The sequence below is a fragment of the Muntiacus reevesi genome, chromosome 12 (assembly GCF_963930625.1).
Source record: "Muntiacus reevesi chromosome 12, mMunRee1.1, whole genome shotgun sequence".
NCBI classification, from domain to species: Eukaryota; Metazoa; Chordata; class Mammalia; order Artiodactyla; family Cervidae; genus Muntiacus; species Muntiacus reevesi.
This window is the reverse complement of record NC_089260.1, coordinates 11,534,268-11,558,324: the sequence shown is the minus strand read 5'-3', so window position 1 is coordinate 11,558,324 and position 24,057 is coordinate 11,534,268. Positions and strand designations below refer to the sequence as shown.

The 24,057-nt window shown below is 43.5% G+C and overlaps 1 protein-coding gene and 1 long non-coding RNA gene across 5 annotated transcripts in view; one reads left to right on the top strand and one right to left on the bottom strand.

The window, feature by feature from the left end:
- ESRP1 (epithelial splicing regulatory protein 1) overlaps positions 1–9,126 on the bottom strand; it is a 57,149-nt gene extending 48,023 nt beyond the window's left edge. For 3 of the 4 annotated variants that reach the window (XM_065903214.1, XM_065903215.1, XM_065903213.1), the window contains exons 1-4: positions 8,884–9,106; positions 8,220–8,348; positions 6,463–6,576; positions 3,530–3,644 (exon numbers count right to left, since the gene is read on the bottom strand). In XM_065903214.1, the coding sequence (XP_065759286.1) occupies positions 3,530–3,644; positions 6,463–6,576; positions 8,220–8,348; positions 8,884–9,015 (490 nt within the window). In that variant the 5' untranslated portion in view covers positions 9,016–9,106. Of the gene's footprint in view, positions 1–3,529; positions 3,645–6,462; positions 6,577–8,219; positions 8,349–8,883 lie in introns of all 4 variants that reach the window. The other variant, XM_065903216.1, reaches the window with a different exon arrangement.
- Positions 9,127–9,669: 543 nt separating this feature from the next.
- Positions 9,670–14,337, top strand: LOC136144882 (uncharacterized). The gene is made up of 2 exons (XR_010658652.1): positions 9,670–9,799; positions 11,652–14,337. It is a non-coding gene; the product is annotated as an uncharacterized lncRNA (long non-coding RNA).
- The last annotated feature ends 9,720 nt before the right edge of the window (positions 14,338–24,057 follow it).

Sequence of the window (24,057 nt, the reverse complement as noted above, 5' to 3'; positions counted from 1 at the left end):
TCTGGATAAGGCCATACTTCATTTAAAATGAGTTCTTAGTAAAGGCTTCGTAAAATGAAATAAACAGTGGTAAAGGTCTTGATTAAGGAGAATAAATCAGCCCATGGATAACAAAGCTAACAAACAAATAGGTTAAGAAACCAGGAGGAAGTAATACCACGCAACATTGTGGGAGAAACAGGTTTGTTCTTAAAAAAACAGATAAGTCATACAAACAGCCTCATAATCAAAATGGACTTTCAGCAGGGGACAAGCAGAATTAATTTCCCCCAAGGGATCTATGCTAAATTTATTCCTTAAAAAAAAAAAAAAATTACATGGGCCCCAGTTCCTATCATCACACCCTTACCACTTCACCTGATTACAAAATGCAGCCATAGTTCACTTGCTAACTAGGACTGCATAATTCAAAAAAGCAGGTAACGAAATTGCAGCTGGAATAACTCAGAGAGGCTCAACATTAACCCCAGCAGTGGTTTTAGAACCAACACAAAGACAAAAGAGGAAAATAAGTGCTAATATAAGAACCAGGATTGCATACAAGAAATGCCTAAACCTTTTCTTTTAAAAGCGGTCATACTGCTTCATTTACATCCAGTGTTCACAAAGCTTTCACTGGGAAATACCATAAGCAAAAGTGAGGCTTGAGGAACTTTCCCTGGTGGCCCAGTGGTTAAGACCCCACACTCCTAGGTTTGATCTGTGGTTGAGGAACTAGAGAAGGACTTCCCAGGTAGCTCAGTGGAAAAGAAACCACCTGCCAATGCAGGAGGCTGGGGTTTGATCCATAGGTCAGAAAGATTCCCCTGGAGTAGGAAATGGTCACCTCTCCAGAATGTTTGCCTAGAAAATTCCAGGGACAGAGGAGCCTGGCAGGCTACAGGCTATGGGGTCGCAAAAGGGTCTGACACAACTGAGCACATGCACATGCCTGAAATGGAGCCTAACTTAGCTTTATTCATAATTCACCTGTTTATTGTAGTCAAATATTTCCGATTTTCAGTTCTACGGTATTTGGGGGGGGAAAAAAACACAAAACTGCCAACAAATAGTTATGGAACTAGAATGAAAAGGAATGACAGAAAAAAAAATAGTCAGCATAGCATATTACCCATTTACCTAAAGGTCAGATAATACAAAAATTATATAAAGGTAATAGTAATTTTAACGCGTCCAGAGCATAATGTGTAGGTAATACAGTATGAAGTGAAAAGTTAACGTGTTAGTTGCTCAGTGGTGTCTGATGCTTTGCAACCCATGAACTGTAGCTCAGCAGGCTCCTCTGTTCATGGAGTTCTCCAGGTAAGAATATTGGAGTGGGTAGCCATTCCCTTCTCCAGGGGATCTTCCCAATCCAAGAATCAAGCCCAGGTTTTCTGCATTGCAGACAGATTCTTTACCATCTGAGCCACCAGGGAAGCCCAGATAATACAGCACAGAGCAAGTAAAAAGCCCAGATTACCATACTGAAGATGTTTACTAATACCCCAAATCTTATATATGTTAAGTTCTTAAGAAACCAAGGTGAAAAAATGGGTAAGCTTTTAAAAAGTTATCTCTGAACTGAAAACACATTGAAAAAAAAAACAAAACAAAACAAAACAGAATACCTAAATGTAATAACCTCTTGTTTGTAGTTATGCAAATTTTTACTAATATCTGACTTATTACTAGACAAAGATTTTCTTTGCTAAAAGAGAAAACTGGGTGATCAGGAATAAACCTGAACACTGCCTTTCCTATTCAAATTATCTTTTTCTATTAGACTTTCCCTCCACTATCTACTAATACTTTACAAAAGTTTTTGATTCTTTATTTTGTACCAGCACATTAAATGGTTTAGCATTTGCTGTCAATGGAATTGTGTCCCTCCCCAAACTTCATGTGTTGAAGCCCCAGCTGCTAAATGTGACTATCTGGGGATAAATTTAGGAGATAATTAAGGTTAAATGAGGCCACAAGGAAAGGCCTCCAGCCTTATAAAGAGAGGAAAGAACCACCTCATTCCTGGTTGTGCCAGGCCCCCCACCCCACCCCATTGTGAGACGCAAGGAGGCGGCAGCTATCTGAAAGCCAGAAAGAGTCCTCCCCAGAGATGAACCATGATGGCACCCTAGTCTGGGACTTCCCACACTCCAGAACTGTGAGAAAATAAATTTCTGTTGGTAATAAACCACCAGTCTAGGGTATTTGTTATGGCATCCTGAGCTAACTAATACAGCATTCTAACTAACAAATCACATAACAAATGTTTTCCTACTGTCCCAACCTTCTAATGAAAACTCTTTGTTTAGAATTCCTTCAAATGAGCTTATTCTACCCTTCTCCCAGAACTGCTGGGAGGTAAACCAGTAACTTAGTGAAGGTCCCTCAGTCGTGTCCTACTCTTTGCGACCCCATGGACTGTAGCCCGCCAGGCTCCTCTGTCCATAGAATTCTCCAGACCAAGAATACTGGAGTGGGTAGCCATTCCCTTCTCCAGGGGATCTTCCCAACCCAGGGATTGAACCCAGGTCTCTTGCATGGCAGGCAGATTCTTTATCGCCTGAGCAGCTAATCAGTTACACCAAAATTCTAGCTCTCTAATTCCAAGAAAGTAAATAGACGAGTTTGATCTGCTTACAAATGGTTAGGAAAAATATCCAAACCATCTTTTTCATCAAGAAATTTTGAAATAAAAATCAGGCTTTAGCTCCTGAAAAAGAATGATAAAGTTTAAGAATAACCATCTGTAACTTACAAGTTCCTGAAAATAACTTGAATCTGACTTCATGATGATTCTCATAGTGGCTTTGGGTGGGTCCCCAACAACTCTATTACTCAGTGTTACATCTGATAGTTAGCACATAATTGCTTATTAGTTAGCACTTTAAAGACCTACTGTATGAAAGATGATGGGTCATTCATGACAAGATTTGTGATTATAAAATTTACTTTTACAGTACATGATGCATCAGATATATTAGCTTGGTAATGAAATAATTTGGGGTAAAATCTCAACCTCATTTTATCATCTCAACAGATAGGTTATAGTAACCACCACAATCTACATGTATTTGAAAAACAGAGATTAAAAGTGGTGCCAATGATGAACAGCCGTTTGTAAAGAGTATACATCCACAATTAAAAAAAAACAAAAACACCCTTATCCATCAAAAGCAGTAGAAATAAACACCAAAACCAAGATAATCAAGAAAAAGTGGCCTTAGAATTGGCAAAAAAATTGTTTTTCACATTCATCAATTCATCAACTGAAAAAACAAAATAAACAAAAGCAAGCCACTCCTATAAATCCAAAATTGAATTCTATTTTATGTGTTCACCTCACAAAAATCAATGTCTAAAGCCATGTAGATCACCATTCCAATTCACTCAATTATAACTATTTTGATTGTACCGTTTTCCCCTAGCACAATAGACAAATTTTGGACAAGTGAATTTTCATATAATGTTTTAAAGTTTCTTGAATTGCCATGTTTTCCTAGAGGTGTCTTCTCAAATGATTCCTGAGTCATCACTTAAAGGATACACTCTGTCATTGCTGCAACATCCAGTTTATCAATATCAGGTGAACCAGGGCAACACTTCTTGAATTCTTTTCGAAGATCAAAGAAGGAATAGAAGCATTCAGGCAATAATACATTCTGAGGAAGGACAAGGTAGATACTGTTAACTAGACATATTTAGTTCAGTAATTCCCTAACAATTAGGAACCTAAGAACTGAATGTAATTATATTTTACCACAATTAAAAAAATTTTTTTTAATTTAAACATTAGAGTGTCTTCATTTTCTGTTAAAGTATTACATCCTATAAAAAAGTGTCATGAAAAAATAATTCATTTTATTTTAAGGCAATGGATTATACATGTGTGCTCCACTATGTATTCTTCTAAAACAGTTCTGAAGCTATAAAACATTTAGGCTACTATACTTTATGTTTCCTGTCTGATAATACAATGTACTTTGTCTAGCCACAATTATGTTAGATCATCTATATTTTTAGGAAGCGATATTAGTCCTCTCAGTTTTCATACAGATGCATATGTTTACAATATATGTCTAGACCTGGGATCCAAAGTTTTTATCAAAATTTAGTTTTCTATTAAAACATAGCTTAAAATACTGGGTTCTGATAAAGCATACTCCACACACTAAAATTAGAATAACATAGCAAATTCCTGATTGCCTGAAGAGGATTATTTTTCTGCCAAATTACAGTCCCACATTAGTTTTCCAGACCATTATTATTCTAGCTAAACCCTGAGAACTCAAATTAGACTTAAAAGAATATATCACAAATCTCAGTGGCAAAGAAGACATGGTTCCTATTGACTAGCATCACTCTTGTAGTCAAACAAAGCTCAACTGTCAGAGCAAATATCACACTATTGTGTCACTTTTCTAAAAGAAAAAAAAATCCTCATTGAATAATTATCAAAGTTTAGTTTTGTTACAGTGAATTGAGATTTGTCTTAAAACTTCAAGACAGTCTATGTTCACTTATTGGGAACTTGTACTTATAAAGTCAAGGATATAAAGACTTTTTAATGTTTGTGACCCATAATATTTATGCAGTAATACCCCTAAATTTCCTTTATTGGATTCTATTAGATGTGGTTTGTTCCTGCTATATTTGAAACAAGTATCAGTATATCATGGTGACGTTTTCAAAATAGGTAATCTTGAATTGTGAATCTTTTAAGATTAGCTACAAAAATGCTTATTTAAAAGCTGTTTATAATGACAATAACTCAAAAGTCCAACAATAAAAGTTTGGTTTAAATAGGTATATCCATTTAAGACAATGAATTTTTTTTTTTACTGCTTACACAAAATATTGATGTTATATTAAATTCAAAATAGGTTAAAAGATTTATGTAGTATGAATGCTCTGTGTAAAAGTAAGGCTTTTTTATAAAAATCTGAAAAAACACATTCAATTACGTTCACATTCAAAAAACCACTTTGTTTTCTGACTAGAAGGATTATTTTGTTTTACCATATCCTTATTTTTCTATAATGAATAGAATTATTTTCATTATGATGCTAAATTAATTGTTTTAGTTTTATCAGAATCTTAACAGAAGTTACTCAGGAAAATTTTTCTCTGGAGGTTGTCTCACATCCAAAGCAGTGTATCTAAAATAACAAAAACTGCTGCTTTACCCCAGCCCAATAGAGAAAAATTTAATTTTATCCCTTATATGAGTTTGAATGGAAAAAAAAAATTCCCATATATGTATATTTTTTCTGGATTGAGGTTATAGCAATTATGTTCAGCATTTATTTAATTAACAAAAAACCCTCCTCTTTTCATCAATTACTAAGGTGCTGTAAAAAGAGGAGTTTTTAATCCAACTCTCAAGATACAGGAACTTGAGTTTCTCCTTTAAACTTTTAAAGTTGTCATTATACATTTAATTCATTTCTCTCCTTTCCCTATTGGAGTAAAAAGAAAAAGTCTGCACTGACTGCTCACTTGTGACATCAATCGCCAGTCTAAACTTTTTATTGCAAAATTTACCTCACATACCTTTCCTTAGGAAAATATTTTACTTCCATCTTTTCAAGTTCAGTATCTGCCTATCACAATAAAAAGTTACAGCTCTAACTAATTAAGTTGATAAGATCAACTACATTAACAATAATTGGTCACACTGGGTCTGCTGTCTATGGGTACTATTTTTTCTTAATCCCTCAGTATTCTCCCCAGAAGGGGAATCACATCTACATAAGATAGAATCTTTCTCATTTCAAACTTTTTTCCATACCAGAAAGATGAGTAAAGGTAAAAGATGAGGCTGACCCCAATATTTTGATACAAAATTCAATCAGTTGCACATTTACTTAAAGTCAGACAAAACACAGCATGCTATAATTAACATTTAACTAGTTACTTAAGAGTACAAAGCTTTTTAATGAAATCATTAGAATTACACTCTAATTTGAAAGATTTTTCTTTGTTCCCTCCTTTCTAGGATAAGGCATTTGCTACACAGATGGGAATATCACGACGTATTAAATTACAGTTTTTCCCACTTTAAATGTCAAAAATTCAGCTCATATGCTTTGGGAAAGAGAGAATGTCAAGCCTCTCTAAAATTTAACATACACAAAAACAAACTTTTAAGTCACCAAAGGGTATCAACAAAATTACTGTTACCTCAAATATTTCTACAAAAGTGCTGCAAATTTTTTATTGTGGTAAAATATACATAATACATTACTTACTATTTGATGATTTTTAAGTGTATAATTTAGTGGCATTAAGTACACCCACACTGTTGTGGAACCGTCACCACCATTCCCTTGTCATCTTCTCAAACTGAAATTCTGTACCCATAAAATACTACCTCCTCATTTGCATATTTTTAAAATAGAGAAAACTGGATAAACCGTTGCTTAAACCTCCAGTCACCCTTAAGGTCTAATCATCTTTTTCCGAAACCGGCACGCTTACCTTCTTAGAAGCCTCGGGATGCAGAATTTGCCTGACATGAAGCTGCCCGTCGGTACAGAGACAGAAGGAGGTTCCTACCCCAATGTTCAGTTCATTGCTCACTGACTGGTTAAACTGAAAAGAACAGAACACACCCAGGGATGCAAAGGATGCAGGATTCACAAACTCTGAAAAGTGGCCCTCTTGTTTAAAACCAGAAAAAAACCCGGCTAACAGCTGCAAAGAACACCACTAACTACTGGGGGCAACATTACAAGGACCCAGTCCCTCCAAACGGTCCAGCTTCCTTTAGTCAAGGGAGTTTTCCAATCAATCCTCAGTTAACCCACAGAAGAATTTAGTAAATGCATCCTTCAACATCCCTCCTCCTTGCATTTTGGTAATAAATCCATTCAAGACTTTTAAGTCAGAGGTCTCCTTTCATCAGCAAATTGCCTTCTGATTACATCATTCTCTGATGTTACTTTTTTTTTTTTTCTGTTAAGATGCTTTAGACTTAAAGAAAGATGCCAGTTTCTTAAGTAAATGTGGCCAACGGGTATACAGAAGGCTTCCCTGGTGTCTCGATGGTGAAGAATTCGCCTGCTAATGCAGGAGACGCAGATTGGATTCCTGGGTCGGGAAGATCCCCGGGAGAAGGAAACGACAACCCTCTCCAGTATTCTTGCCTGGGAAACCCCACGGACAGAGGAGCCTGGTGGGCTACAGTCCATGGGGTCGCAGAGAGTCGGACACGACTTAGAGGCCAGACAACAACAATGGGCACATCTAACTCTTAAACGTAGTACCGCGTTTCCTGTAACACACCCCAGCAACGGTAACTTTCCCCTGTAATTAGCAGCTCTTGTTCTAGGGCAGAAGCCGGGAGCACGCTGGACACTCACCAGCGCACAGGTGTTCAGCGCCCCGCCCTAGCCGCGGTCCAGTAGCCGTCAGCATCCTGGTTTTCAGGTCACCTCAACCCCAGCTAAGGGGATTCCACTACTTTCGTGGCCACCCAATGGGCAACCCCGCCTGGTCGGGCTCACAAACCCTCCCGGCGCTGGGCCCAAGGTCACTAAAGAGGTAAACGGTACCGAAACCGGGCCCTTGGGGGAATTCAGGAGCCTGAAACCAAGCAGCAACCCCCCGCCCGCCCGGTTCTCACCCAGCGGGGGCCCCCTCTAGCTCTCCGCGCGAGGCCCGCCCGCCCGCCGGCATCGCAGCGCCCCCTGCCTCGGGGGCAGAGCCGCAGACCACAGCGGGGTCTCGGCCTGGGGTTGGGGGTGCTCGGATTCCAACGCCGCTCAACACACGATTGGTGAATAACCCGGTGGATCTCGGGCCCCAGGAGCGAGTCAGGAAACAGTCCGAAAACTAACAAGTTTTGGCCCAAAGACTCCGGGGGCTGGGCTTCCCCATCTCAGATGGGAAAGAAACCGCCTGCATTGCAGGAGATCCAGGTTCGATCCCTGGGCCGGGAAGATCTCCTGGAGAAGGGAATGGCTACCCACTCCAGTATTCTGGCTTGGAAAATCCCATGCACTGAGGAGCTTTGCCAGGCTACTATCGATGGGGTCTCAAAAGTCGGACAAGACTGAGCGACTAGACCATCACCACCACCACCCCGGGGGGCTGGGAGGCTTCAAGGAATAGCGACTTCGCCGCCCAGAGGCAACGAGGGCTCCCAGCCCGGGTCTCGCCACCCCGCCCCGGGGACCAGCGCGCGCCGCCCGGACGCCGCGGATGGGGTGGGCGGCGCGGCCCCGCACTGTCACCTGTCGGAGCGCTTGGTCCAGCTGCGGCGCCGAGGACAGGCTCTCGGCGTCGAGCTTCGTTTCTTCTTTGCAGTCCTCCGTCAGCTCCAAGTGATCCGGTCTAACTAGTACTTCGTGCAACTGTCCCACCTCCGGGAAAAAAGAAAGAAACAAGAAGCAGGGGGTCAGTTTCCCCTCCCTGAACGCGGGGACCTCCATCCTCACCCTCCTCCCTCGCTCCCCTGTGGGGAAGGCCCACTCCTCCCGGCGGGTCCGGCTTCCAGAATCCAGGCTCGCGCGTCGCCTGCGGCTCCGGTAGCCGAGAGGTCGGTGCAGCCCTGCCCCCCAGCCCCACCCCCACCCGGATCAGGTCCGAAACAGCCTTGGAAGTCCGCGCTCGGGCCCCCCAGGGACCCCCACCCCGCCTCCGCCGGGTGGCCCCCGACGGGAGGAGAACAGAGCTTGGCGGCGTCCGGCCTCCCCACCTGGGCCAGATTTTGGAGGGCTGAAAGAGCTGGTTCCAAAGCGGCTGGAAGAGAAGTCTGGTTTTCTCCTCGGATTCTCCAGACCTCGGGTCCAGCCTCACAAGTGGGCAAACGAGAGCAGTTGTTTACCCACTTCCTCCCAACTCGGGCCAGCTTCTGCCCCCACGCCTATCCCTTGGACGGAAACCGTGGAGAAGTACCTTCTTGTTGGCCAGATCCACGACTTTCCATAAGAGCAGGATTAGCTCCTTCTCGTCCGAGCCCAGCTTGTCCCCGGTGGCCCCAGCCGTGATTCCGAAGAGCACCACCAGGTAATCCGGAGACGCCGTCATGACGATGGGTGGGGAGGGGGAGAAGGGGGGTCGGGAGGCGGCGAGGTGGGGCGGCCGTGAGAACGAGGGGAAAGCCTGTGCTAAAACCTCTCCGAAGGAAAAAAAAAGAAAGAGCGCCCACCCACCCCCCCTCCTCCTCCACCTCGCCGCCGCCGGTGCTAAAGGCGGTAACCAACCACCCGAGCCCTCACCTGGCCCGAGCTCCACGCCCTGGGCAGGAAGGGGGGTGGGAAGAAGGGCGAAGGAGGCCTGCCCTTTTTGTATTCAATGGCCCCGTGCGTCTATGCAAAAAGCTCGGAGCCGAGGCTGCACCCCCGGGAGGCGCGCAATGGCTGAAAAGCTTTTCTGTTTTGGGATGTGGCCCTACCTGCCCGCCCCCTCCCCCTCCCCCACGTGGTGCAGGTAAGAGACACCTGGCGGCGCTGGCCCATTGGCTCCTTCAAACCACGACGTGGCAGAGGAGCGGGGGGAGGAGGCCGCCCGGGGCAGGGGGGGAAGGGGAGGAGGGGGCGGGAGACAATGGCTGGCTGCTTGCGGAGGGGAGGGGGAGACGCTAGGGGCGGGGAAGAGGCGGCGGCCACCCAGAGGGGGAGCCGAGGCCGGACCGGGAAAGGGTGAGGCGTCGAGGGCGCGGAGGGACGGGTCGCCCGTGTGGAAGGACCCGAGAGATTGTGGGGGGCGAGGGGGGTGTGCTTGGAGAAAGGCCGGCTGTGGGGAAGGAAGCCGCAGGTTCTAAAGGGTCAAGCGCAAAGGCCTGGCGCGGGGAGGCGAAAGCAGGACAGAGGTGAGGCCCAGGTGCGGAGCTGCCCGGGGCGCGGTGCTCGGAGAGGGCGAACCGCGGAGGGAGGGACCGGCCAACGGCGGCCGGGAGGTGGCGGGCGCGCTGGCCAAGCCCCGGAAAAGCCGCTCCCGAGCCCAACACACCTTTAAGTGCAAACAGCCGGCGAAAGCCTGCCGGCCCTCCCCCTCTCGGGCGCACGCCCCTCGGTCCCCGAGTCACTCGCTGCCCACCTTGTGGAGTGAAACTTCCGCGCGCGGTTGCGCGGGTCTCGGGGGCGGAGGGGGCTGGACGCTCGGCCACCAAATGACGCGGTCGCCCCATGCACGCTTTCGGGCACCGGTGACCCCCACGCCCTTTGCTCTCAACTGCTCCCTTAATTGCTCCTCCTTGTTCGGTGCTGGCTGCTCGCTGGAGACTGCAGCCTCCTCCGCTCCAGGGGCCCACTTGCTCTGCTTTGCCCTGGGCCCGAAATAAAATGTATCGAATACCGTACCTGCTGTTTTCCTAAATCAAGCCAAAGCTAAGCTTTTTGCACAGTTCGTGGCTCAGATCTCCCGCCCTCCACCTCGTACCATCGCCTTTGTACTTCTGTGTCGATTTGGCCAAGTTCCCCGAGCGATCTCCCTACCCTCTTCCAGCTAAACCTGCCAGGGGCTTGAGCGCCCACCTTCGCGCCCCTCCCATCGCCCTGCCCCCTGGTCGGACGGCTGTGTGGTGGGTTCTGTTGCCGTTTTCCAGAGAAAAGCGCTGGAGATGAAGCTTCCTTGGGTTTTTATGTTTGAACTCGATCTCTTATTGGGAACACAACGCCGTCTGAAGTATTACTCATTCGGCTCCAAGTATCCAGCCCTTGATTGATAATGGGAGAACCGGTAACCGTACCCCAATCACTACAGTAACCCGCTCCAGGTACAAATCTGAGCCCCTTTCAGGATGCTCCGGGGACGCTGGAGATAGGGCTTTGCCGCCCGGGAGGAAGCGCGGACCGAGAGGGCAGGTGGTGGGAGGGTTTCAGGAGCCCGCGGCCGCGTGGAGAGTCGCCGCGCAGGTAACCGCAGAGCGCGCCCGGGAGAGCGGGAGAATGAATGCCGGGCCCTCCGGGGGCCCCCGAGGGGGCTGGGTACCAGCCTTGTCGGCAGCCGGAGCCCCAGCGTCCCGCGCTTTCAGGTGCGGGATCCGGAAGGGCGCCCACAGCCCCTCCGCGGGCTCCGCGGCGGCAGCCTCGCCCCGCCGGGTCGCGCGTCCCCGCGCGCTCTCCCAGGCCCGCGGCGCCGCGGGGGCAGGGACTGGGCGCGGAAGGCGGCAGGGAGGGACCTGGAAAAACCACCCAGATTGCATTGCAGTGGGCGAGGCCGCTGGAGGAGCCGGTTCCGCCGAGCCGCCTGCCCGCGGGGCGTTCTCCGCGCGCGGTTCCCAGGCGCAAGGCCCTGCGGGGCGCGGGGCCTGGTGCGGGGTCCCCGCGCGGCGGCGGCTGGGGGTGCGGAACAACCGGTCCTCCACACACACACACCGGGCGGGAGACTGTTGCTGAGAAAGTGTTACAACTGCCCAGGCAGTCCTGCCCCGCCCGTCCTTTGAGGCCCTTGCTGTCGGGATCTGAGGAGTGCGTTTTGGGTAAAAGTTCTCCCGGGCAGAACTTGATTACCTGCGCGTTTGCCGGGAATCGGCGGCGTTGGGCGCGTTAGGATCGAACCTCAGAGCTAACCCCTTTTCTCAGAGCCTTGCCTGTTTCCTCTTTAAGGAAGTCGGTTTCCTAGTGTCCGATTCTTTTTAATCTGAATTTTAGTTCGTCCAACTACACAGACAGAAGTTTTTTTGTGTGTGTGTCTGTCTTTGTTCCCGAATTGATTCCGAGGACTTGGAGCGGAGCTAGACATCCACGAGGTATTCCACAAATATTTGTTGAAAGATTTTAGCGAGTAACAACACCCACCCGTTTTTGCAGCTGTTTGTCTCCTGAGCCACGGCACAGTTCACGACTGCAGAGGTGAGATTATGAAGAGGCGAGTTTATAGGTAATTCAAGTCTCAAGTGGTTTTAAAAGAGTAGTTGCTAATTATTCACAAACAAATCTGTTGAAATCAAGGTATTGAAAAAAAAAAAAAAACTCGTGAAATGCAGGAATATTGAGCAAACTATGTAATACAAAAACGATGAGTTCTGAATTCAAAGACGTTTTATTGTCCATCCCACCATTTACAAATGGTTCGATTATAATAGGAATAGTCCTTGTGAGAGAGGAACCCTCTACCTTTGGTCTTAATTCAGGACACCCCTAAAACTCCCCAAACAGAAGGGAACCTTCGTTAAAAGCAGCAGAGACCCAAATTGAGGGACAGGCAGCAAAGTAACTGGCCTGTATTCTTAAAATTTTTAAAGACCTTAAAATTATTTTCTGAAGAACTGTTCCAGAATTAAGAAGATATGACAACTCAATGCAATATGGATCCTGTACCTGAAAAAAACTTTTTTTTCCCCTCTAAAGGACATTATTGGAACAAAAGGAAAAATTTGAATAAGGTCTGAAAATTAGAAAGTAGTGTTGTATCACTGTTAATTTACGAACTTTTGTAATCTTACTGTGATTCAACAGGAAAATGGCCTTTGCTTTAGGAACTACCCAGTAATTAGTGATAAAGGGAAATCATTGTCTGTAACTTATTCTCAAAGGATTCCGACCAAAAAAATCTATATATACACACGTGTATATACACATATATGAAGAGAAAGAGAATGATACAGAAAAAGTATAAAATGTTAATGTAGAATCTGAGTGAACAAATTATACTATTCTTTGCAACCTAAAAAAAAGGTTTTTTTAAAATAAATTAAAAATTTTTTTTTAGTGTCAGAGGACTGTTTGCTGCCACCATCATTTGGTGTTTAAGAAGGGTCTATCTCCTGACTTTCTATGTTAACCTAATCCTCTATGGATTAGGAGGATTCATACTATGGAATGAATTCATACTATGGAAATTCATTCATTCCATTCATACTATGGAATGAATCCATTTTGTCTTTTCCCTAGTGAAAGAAGAACAAAGAAAGGTCACATTTTCTGTGTAAACATCCTTTCATATCTTTTAGGGCTTTCTTAAATAACTTTACTAGACTAAATTACTGCAGGCTCTTTAAAGGTTTCATCATGAATCGTACTTGCCTGCTCTTTATCTTCATCACACTCCTTGGACCCTTCTCCTCTTACCACTTTTAGAGAGCAGCTCTTGTACTAGACAGAAAACAAAAGTGTCCTCATGACCTGACCACTGACACAATAGTATCTAGACGTCATAGTCTTTTCTTTTTTTTCTTTCTCTTCGGCTGTGGGATCTCAGTTCCCTGACCAGGAATTGAACCCAGGCCTGACAGTGAAAGCCCAGAGTCCTAACCCAGGGAACTCCCTAGATGCATCTTCTCATTACTTACAATGCAGCTCCCTTTTTAAGACTACATAGGGGCATTGCATTTGCAGGCTCCAGTCCTGCTCTGAGGTCTCCCGATCTTTCTTGGAGTTTTTGCTTGCACATATTCAGTGGTTCTCTTGTGCCCGTAAGAAAAGAGCCTTCAAAAGAGTGAATCAAAGTGTTCTCGAATTAGATAGTGGTGATAATTGCACGAACATGTAAATAGACTAAAAACTACCAAATTGTACAGTTTCAAAAGTTTATATTATGGCATATGAATTATATTTCCATTTTTAAAAGAGCAAATCAAAGTATTATAAAAACCTTGTGTTCTGAGGCTACCACAAACCATTGATATTTCTTAGTTATCTGTACCAGATAAAGTTGTAAAAGAGATCACATTTTATACTCCCTAGACAAATCCAGTCTCTCTGAAGTGAAAAGGTAGGGGGATAGTCAGGATGGTCAGGATAATGAAATACATTATAATTTTCTATGAATTACTCTGTGCATTACACATTTAAACAAATTACTGGTCTGAACCTTTATTATGGCAATTATTGGAGATGATCTGTGTGTAAAAAGTGGGGGTTTAATAATTGGCCCTGTCTTGTGCTGCCTTCATGGCTGTGGGTGTGCTCCTTAAACTTACCAGGACTCAGCTTCTCATCCACATAATTGGGCATGATGATAATGTGTATGTCATAGGTCTTCAGGGGAGAAGACATACGTAAAGAAGTGTCTTCTTCAAAGAAAAAAAAACTTGAGAACCAAGAAGTTTACTACAAAATTGGAACCTTCTCTTGGGGAGGGGGCTTCCCTGGTGGCTCAGACTGCAAAGAATCTGCCTGCAATGCAGGAGATGCAGGTTCAGTCCCGGCATTGGGAAGATCCCCTGGAGAAGGGAATGGCTACCCACTGTGGTATTCTTGTCTGAAGAATTCCAAGGACAGAGGAGCCTGGCGGGCTGCAGTTCATGGGGCTGCAAGAGAGTTGGACACAACTGAGTGACTGTTACTGTTACTTTTCTCTCTAGACAACAACCACAAAGGCTCTCACCTTAGATTATATTAAAGACACCATCAAGGTCGGGTGAAACATTAAATAAGATCTTACTATCTGTGGAAGGAAAACATACAGAAAAACTTCACCTGGGGAAATGTGTCATGTATCTGGGCAAGATATGACTTCTCCTTGGGGACCAAAGGAATGGCAATCCACTCCAGTATTCTTGCCTGGAGAATTCCATGGACAGAAGAGCCTTTGCTCAGGAGTATAGTCAGACCTCCATATCTGTGATTCTACATCCGAAGGCAGATTCAATCAACTGAGGACTGAAAATATTAGGGAAAAAAATTCAAAAAGTACAACAATTTACATATCATTTACATTATATTAAGTATTATAAGTGGTCTAAAGATGGTTTTGAACTGTGGTGCTAGAGAAGACTCTTTCGAGTCCCTTGGACGTCAAGGAGATCAAACCAGTCAATTCTAAAGGAAATCAACTCTGAATATTCATTAGAAGGACTGTTGCTGATGCTAAAGCTGAAGCTTCGATACTTTAGCCACCTGGTGTGAAGAGCCAGCTTGCTGGGAAAGACAGGGCAGGAGGAGAAAGGGGCATCAGAGGATAAGATGGTTAGAAAGCATCGCTGACTCAGTGGACATGAATTGGAGCAAATTCCGGGAGGTAGTGAAGGACAGGGGAGCCTAGCATGCTGGAATCCCTGCGGTCGAAAAGAGTTGGACACAACTTTGTGACTGAACAAGGAACAGAGACTGATTTCTGCCCTACCTAACACATTCTATAATTGGCGACTTAGTGACTAAAACAATAAAGATGGTTTAAATGGGAGGATGTGCTGTAGATTATATACAAATACTATCATCATTTTACGTAAGGGACTTGAGTACCTTCAGATTTTGGTGTGTGGAGGTGGGGATGGAACCAGTTACCCACAGACCCCAAGGGATGACTGTACATCCCTGCATCTCCCAGAAGCCAGTCAGAGAGGAAAGAACAGCAGCAGACCTTATGTTTTAAGTCATGGTCAGTTGATGGGAGTGAGTGTTTAAAGATTTTTAGGAAGGAAAAAAAGTTTTGTTACTCTTATTTCCTAAGTTCCTCTGGTTTCCCTGTACTTCGCCTACTCATCTATTTGGTTGATAGCCAGCCAGTCTTGTTACTCTAATAAAATGTAACCCAAAGACTCCAAAATCATCATTGCCCTGTTTTGTGTCTTTTGAAGTATTCAAAGTGCTGTTGAGATAGGTTATTTGCTGGACACTGTCATTTGGAGACAGTGGTGATGGTTTTATGGCAGGACTGTATCTCTTCATTTGCATGTCAGTGCATTCTTGTTTAGGGATTCCTGAATGAGTGTAACAGTTTATACAAGTGTCAGTCCTGGTGGACGTGCTCAGTCATTTATTTAAAAAGTATGGACTGACAGCAGACTGTGTACCAGGCAAGACAGGTATTAGGCACGGAACACACACAATATATAGGAAATAAATGCAAATAAGGTCCTTACCCTTATTAAGTGTGGGATGCAAATAACCACAAAAGCAAATGCACCATTGTAACAGTGATTTGCAGCCCTAAAGGTACACAGTGCTCTCGGATTGCACAAGAGGACATAGACACTATCAGGGAGACCAAGAAGAGGCCAGTGAGCAGCAGTATTTGAAATAAAATCCAGAAGGAAGTGAAATAGGCAGAGGCAGGAGCAGGGAAGGAAGAGGGAACGCGATGTCTCAGCAGCATGGCGTGCAGAGCCTGTGATGGGCAGCGCTGGCCGCGGGGATGAAGCCTGAAGGCGCTGCAGCAGAAGGCACGGCCTCGGGCATCACCGCCCGGCTGCTCCCCCAGCCCCGGCCGCTTGAGGTTCCTTGGTCACTCCTGCGTTACTCAGGTGACCTTCCTGGGCCCAAACTGGAGTCTTTCTAACGGCTGCACCTTGTCCGCCGTGTGCTCTAACCTTTCCCACACATCAGTGGTGTCTAGAAATACTGAATTTTGCAGACCAATTAAGTCAAAACGGAGGGAAGGGTGACTGCCACAGAAAGCATTTCAATTTTTAATTTTGCTAAGGATTTGTGAGATCTTAGTTCCCCAACCAGGGACTGAACCTGGGCCCACAGCCGTGAAAGCATATATGGAGCACCAGGGAATTCCCAAGAAGGGTATTTTGAGATGAAACCAATTATCATTTACTGTCTCCTTTATTTCATAAAAAAAAGAAAGGCTATTTTAACACCAAAAAGAAAGACTAATCTCAGAATAAAGGACCATCTTCATATTAGTTGCATGAATCAGCTTTATGAAAAATTTGTCACATTGTCCTTTTCTGTCTCATTCAGCTTCACATTGGAAAAAAATTATAAGCTACGGTTTTGGAGCCAGTAGCTTGACCCCTTCTGAAGATTACCAACAAATTGATTTTCCTAAAACTCACTTGTTTTAAAAACATTAATATATATTTATTTAAATCACTATAAATATATCACTTTGTAAATCTAGTAGTTGCACATGGCTTATAATAAGGAACATAATACCCCTGAACTCTGATTCCTGCTTCCAAGAGGCAGCTGCTGTCCACTTTCAACCTTCTGTTTTTGTAGTTACCATCTCATTTGTAAATATGTAATTCTAAACACCATTTTTTAAAGTGTAAAAGTCAACTTTGATTGTGTTGCTCCCCTTCTCAAATTGAACTGGAGCTATGGAATAAAGTATATACTCTATATAAAATCTCACATCCATCGATGATGCTTCCCAGATACAGCTCTTAGTGGTTACTATGGTAGACTGTACACTTAAAATGCTGCCCTATATTATCTACTTCAAGTAGACAGCAGCTTTCTTTTATTAAAATTCTAGACTCAATTATTGATCACCGTCCTCAGGGCTGGTTTCATTCCCACTGTTAAATTCTCTTTGTATCCATATAACAACCAGTAGAACTTGTTCATGCTTAAAACTTGGGAAAGAAATCTGGTGAGGGTACCTATCAGTTTTGCTGGCCTGAGAGGGAAGAATAAACACTTCTGAAATAGAACTGCTGCCAATAAGAGGACCTCCCTTTCTTGTCCAGACTGGTGTCCCTGCTTTAGCTGGTAGGGAAAATATCTGATTTTAATCAGAATTCATTTCTGCAAATAGCATATTAATCAGCTCATTCTGGAAGGCAACACAAAAAAATCATTGGATCTACTCTCTGTAAGTTGATGGAGAGAGAGCAGAAAGATCTTTCTCCTTATATATATATAAATAACAACAATAAAATAGCTTTTATTTATTGAATCAATGTTACATACCAATCACCATTAGGAGCATAATCTCATTTTTTCTTACAAGTAGTTAAAACTACTGTTTTTTTTTTTTTTTTTTTCTTTTTTTTACCCCGGCTTTACAACTGAGGAAACCGGAGGTAAAGAATAACTTGGTGAAAATGACAGGTGGTACTGATGGAGTTGGGAATTATACCTGAGGATTCTTACTCCAGAAACTGTTTAGCTGCTGTACTATACTGAACATGAACCACTTTTGCACTATAGAAATCTTTTCTCAAAAATAAAAGGCAAACTATCACAAAGGCAAACCTATCTCCCTACGAGAGCTGAGCTCCACCGTGTATGCATGACCAGTAACAGCCCTGAAAGCAAAGCGACAGTAAACTGACTTAACGGTTTAGTAATGTCACACCTTGTGAGGGTCGTTCAATTGTGTCCAACTCTGCAGCCCCATGGACTGTAGAGTCCGTGGAATTCTCCAGGCCAGAATACTGGAGTGGGTTGCCTTTCCTTTCGCCAGGGGATCTTCCCAACCCAGGGATCGAACCCAAGTCTCCTGCAAGGCAGGCAGATTCTTTAGCAGCTGAGCCACCAGGGAAGCCCAATATCACACCTTAAATTGTATAAAATAATCTGCATTGGATACCTCCGCTTGTTTACAAGAGAACCATGGACTATAAATTATACTTGAGAATTACTAGAAGTAACGTTCTAGAACAGTTATCAGTAGCTTGGTGGTGAAAATACCAAGTGTGTCATCAAAGCTTAATGCTTTCATACTTGAAAGAGACTTTTGTAAATTATATTCCAACTTCCTTGTTTCACAAGCAGCCAAAGAAGTTAAGTGACCCGTCCAACTAGGGCGACACAGCTAATTAGCAGCAGGGACTGAGCTAGGAGCTCAGGTCTCCTGGCTCCCAACCCAGTGCTCTTTCCCTGTGGTGTCCATGACTACCCAGGCGGCGTGCTCCCTCTGAGACTGTGATAGGGTTTCTAGATGGGACTTGGAGATGTCTGTGTAGCTGGTTTGGGTTAAGGTTTTCCCTTTTGGTAGGGAAAAGACATTTTTGGTGGAGAGCTCTTTGCTGCCACTTAGGGGATGGAGCTATCACTCGGGAGTCCACCTCTGAGGCTGACACGCTGCTTCTTGCTTCCCTGGAGTCTGAGTCTGGAACCAGGGCCTCATACACTGAGAATTTAGAAGGGTCAGGTGGTGAGACTTCCCTGGTGGCTCAGATGGTAAAGCGTCTGGTTACAATGCGGAAGACCTGGGTTCAGTCCCTGGGTCGGGAAGATTTCCTGGAGAAGGAAATGGCAACCCACTCCAGTATTCTTGTCTGGAAAAATTCCATGGACGGAGGAACCTGGTGGGCTACAGTCCATGGGGTCGCAAAGAGTCGGACATGACTGAGTGACTTCACTTTCACCTTTGGTGGTGGGGCAGAAGGTGGGAGGTGGACTTGAAAAGGTTCATTTTGAAGAGAAACAAGAGTAAGAATAGGAGGTGGACCTTTGGTGAGCCTTTAAAAAAAATGTATCCAAAGAAATTTTAATGGATGAATTTTTTTTTCACTGTACTGTACAACACGTGGAATCTTAGTTCCCCGAACAGGGTGGAATCTGCACTCCTTGGTTGGAAGTGTGGAGTCTTAACCCCTGGACTGCCAGGGAAGTCGCTGGGTGCATTCTTCTGAGTTTAATGAATCTCTATGTAGATGGTGGACACACAGGGCATGATCCCTGATGTTAAGGAGATTAATCTGATAAAAGAGGCAAAGTTCAAAGAGCTTGGTGAGGTGTGGACTCCGTGAGAGAATGGCCCTGGCCCATAGAAAGCCCCAGGACGCTGGAGCAGATGGCATGAGCAGGAGTGCTCCTCTGAACCCCTCGATCACCAGCATGGCTAGCCCGCTTTCTACCCTCACCTTGTTCCATCCTCCAACTTGGGCTCCCTATTCTCTCAGCTCTCCATCTTCCTTACTGAGCACTCAGGCTTCAACTTCTCTCTTCCCCTTGAAGTGTGATCTTCACGGACAGAGTCTGCTTGCTCAATTTCCACCATCACTTGCTCAGTGGCTCTATTCTTTCATAAAAAGCCCTCAGCTAACCTCCCTACATCCCCTGCCCTCAAAACAATGACAACATCAACCAGATAGGAGAAGTAGCAGGTTATGTCTGGTGGGGGTCTGGATCGCACGTTCGTGTCCGGCTTCCTGGTCTCCAGCTTGTCTTTCCAGCCCCTTTCCTCTCATTCTCCTTACCCCTAACATCCAGCTATAGAAATAAAACTCTTATTATTTCCTCTTTTTCCAGCTTCCATTCTTCTAGTCAGAGTTGGTCACTTGCTCCTCCAGCCTTCCGAAATTCTCCAAGCTTCCTATCATATAGTATTTTAAGAACTCATCCACCCAGATGGTTCACAGGTGATTCTACCAAACATTTAAAGAAGACACTAATCCTTCACAAACTCTCCCAAAAATTAAAAAAGGAGAATACTTTCTGACTGGTAATACCAGTATTACCCTAATACCAAAGTCAGACAAAGATATCACAAGAAAACAAAGCTACAGACCAATATCTCTTATGAATATAGAAAACAAAGCAAACTGAATCCAGCAACATGGTAAAGCAGCTCTACGCTATGATCAAGAGGAGTTTATCCTGGGAATGTAAGGTTGCCTCAATATGTAAAAGTCAGTGTTAGTCACCATATGAATGGAATAAAGGCAGAGAACCATATGATCATCACAATTAACACAGGAAAAGCATTTGAAAGAATCCAACACCCTTTTCTCTTCTCCACGGGGTCTTCCCAACCCAGGGATCAAACCCAGGTCTCCTGCATTGCAGGCCAATTCTTTACCAGCTGAGCTGCCAGGGAAACCTCTTGGAGAAAGGAAAGACTACCTACTCCAGTATGTTGGCCTGGAGAATTCTGTATAGTCCATGCAGCACAGTCTGTATAATGGAGTCACAAAGAATCGGACATGACTGAGCGACTCTTCCTTCATTAGGGTTTCCCTCATAGTTCAGTTGGTAAAGGCTCTGCCTGCAATGCAGGAGACTTGGGTTTGATTCCTAGGTCAGGAAGCTCCCCTGGAGAAGGAAATGGCAACCCACTTCAGTATTCTTGCCTGGAAAATCCAACGGATGGAGGAGCCCCAGGCTACTCCATAGGGTCACAAGAGTTGGACACGACTTAGCGACTATACCACCACAAACACCCTTTTATGACCACCAGGCTCCTCTGTCCATGGAATTCTCCAGGCAAGAATACTGGAATGGGTAGCCATTTCCTTCTTCAGGGGATCTTCCTGACTCAGGGATGGAACCTGGGTCTCCCACATCACAGACAGATTCTTTACCATCTGAGCCACCAGGGAAGCCCATTTTACGATAAAAATTCTCAAGAAACTAGGAACAGAAGGAAACTTCCTCAACTTGATCAATAGCATCTATGAAAAACCCACAGCTAACCTCACATTTAATGGTGAAAAACAGGATACTTTCTCCCTAAGTTTAGGAACAAGACTGGAATGTCTGCTCTTACCATTTCTATTCAATATTAAACTGGAAAGATCTAGCCCAAGTAATTAGAAAAGAAAATAAAAGGCATCCAGAAAGAAAAAGAAGAAATAAAACAATTCACAGATGACATGATATTATAATAGAACATCAAAAGGAATCCACACATAAAAATATTAAATTAAAAAACTGTCAGGGTTATAGGATACAAGATTAATATACAAAAATCAATTGTAGTGCCCACTTCAGCAGCTCATATACTAAAATAATCAATTGTATTTTTACACAGTAGCAATGAATGGCCCATAAATGAAATTAAAAAGCAATTTTATTCACAGTCTTATCACAAGGAATAAAATAATTAGAAATGAGCTTAACAAAAGCATAACATGAGTACACTGGAAACTACAAAGCATTGTTGGAAGAAACTAAAGAAGACCTAAACGGTAAGTCATCCCATGTTTATAGACTGGAAGACTTAATGTTGTTAAGATGATAGAACTTCTCAAATTGATATATGGATTAAATCCCAATCAAAATCCCAGTGGCCATATTTTTTGCAGAAAATGACAGGCTGATCCTATAATTCATATTAAAAGCTGAAGGAACCAGAATAGTTAAAAGAATTTTGAAAAAGAAGAAAATAGTTTGAGCACTCTCACTTCCTAATTTTAAAACTTACTACTCAGCTATAGTAACCAAGACAATGTAGTATGTGGATAGACATATAGATCAATAGAATACAGTTGAGAATCAAAAAAGAAATTCTTCGTTGCCATCTGATTCTGCAACCCCACTACTTGGGCAGATAGCTGGAGAAAATGGTAATTTGAAAAGATACATGCACCCCTATGTTTATGGCAGCATTATTTACAATAGCCAAGACATGGAAGCAACCTATATGTCTGTCTACAGATGAATGGATAAAGATGTGGTACATATATACAATGGAATACTACTCAGCCTTAAAAAAGAATGATGTAATGCCATTTGCAATAGCAAATGACCTAGAGACTATCGTACTAAGTGAAATAAACCAGACAGAAAAAGACAAATATATAATAACACTTATAGGTGGAATCTAAAATATGACACAAGTGAACTTTTTATTTTTGAAACAGAAACAGACTTACATAGAGAACAGATTTGTGGTTGACAGGGGGGAGGGGTGTAGAGAGGAAAGGACTGAGAGTTTAGGATTAGCAGATACAACTATTATCCAACCAGCAGAATGGATAAACAATAAGATCCAACTGTATTCAGTATCCTGTGATAAACCATAATGGAAAAGAATATGAAAAAGAATGTATAAATATGTATAACTAAATCACTTTGCTCAAAAAAACTGTACGGTAGAATTTAACACATTGTAAATGAACTATACCTCAATAAATTTTTTTAAAAAGCTCTTAATCTTACACTTAATTGATCTTCTGCAAGCGTGTCAAGAGCACTTAATAGGGAAAAGATAGTCTTTTCAAAGGTGGTTCTAAGACAATGGAATGGCCATATGCGAAAGAATGAAGTTAAATTCTTGCATTATATTGTAGCCAAAGCTAACTCAAAATGGATCATAGGCCTAACTGTAAGAAATATGGTATATTTCTGCTATGAAATATTATTCAGTTATAAAGAAGAATGAAGTACTGATACATGCTTGTAAACATGGGTGAAACTTGAAAACATTACAGTAAGTAAAAGAAGCTAGTCACAAAAGGCCGTATAGTGTATATTTCCATTTGCATGAAATGGCCAGAACAGACAAATCCATAGACACAGAAAGTGGTGGTTTAGTGGTTGCCAGGAGCTGGGAGGGAGAGGGGAATCGAGGATTCCTGCTAATAGACATGGAGTTTCTTTGGGGGTGATGAAATGTTCTAACTTTAGAGTGTGATGTGCACTTCACAACTCTGTTCTATACTGAAAACCATTGGACTGTACCCTGTGAAAGTAAGAATTTTATGGTGTGTGAATTGTATGTCAATAAAGCTGTTGTATAACAAGTTCTTATCATACAGCATTAAAACAATGTGTCCATATGTATTTCTTCTTCTACTAGGATTAGACTATGGACTCCCTTCATCCTTACACGTTGTACATAGTCAGTGAACACAATAAATACTTGTTGATCCAGTAAGTAATTCTTTGAAATCTTTGAAAGAAGTTTTAAGGCTTGAGCAGGCAGTTGGAAGAAAAGATTATTGGTGTCAGAGCAGAGGTATGAGGAAGGGAAAGTGTGAGGTTGGAAGCAGTCAGCATTTCCCTAGGCTGGGAGACACAGGAGAGGTAGCAGTCTAGATATGGGTGGTAAGGGCAGTACTGGTCCATTCTTAATTGTTGTTAAATATTGTTAACTGATGGTGTTTCACTAACAATATTTTCAGGGAATAAAAAAAGCTAATTCAACCCCTCTCCTTTTTGCCTGTTCCTACCTCCTTGGATTACTCAAAGGCACAGAGGAGACGGCTTCAGTGGGAACAAAACAGAGAAAGGAAATAGTTTCATCGTTGTCTGCCACAAAAAGCTCTGCTCACTCTGGAAATCCTGCCTAAAAAGCCTAAGGTAGGAATTCCCTGGTGGTCCAGTGGTTAGGACTCTGCACCTACTTTGCTGAGGGCGTGGTTCAATCCCTGGTCAGGGAGCAAAGATCACCCAAGCAGAGCAATGCAGCAAAAAAACCCACAAAACCACCTAAGGGGATTGGTCTGCTCCCTTCACAGCTACTCGGCCTGCTTTCATGCAGTTTAAAGCCAGAAACCTACTCTTCGTACCTACTTGCCCAGCCTTACTCCTTGTGTCTTTCATTCAATACGTATTTATCAAACACTTACTTTTTGCGAATATTGTGCCGCGCTGGATATGGCAGCCAGTTAGTAAACTGCTCTCAATGTATGTCGCAGCGTCCAATGTTGAGCTGAAGCATTTTCACAGCATTATTAGTAGCACCATTTTAGAAAGAGCTTAAAAACCAGGCTCTGGTGACTGTGTGATAGCACTGTCTTGCATTTAAATAAAAGAGAACTATGCAGTATTC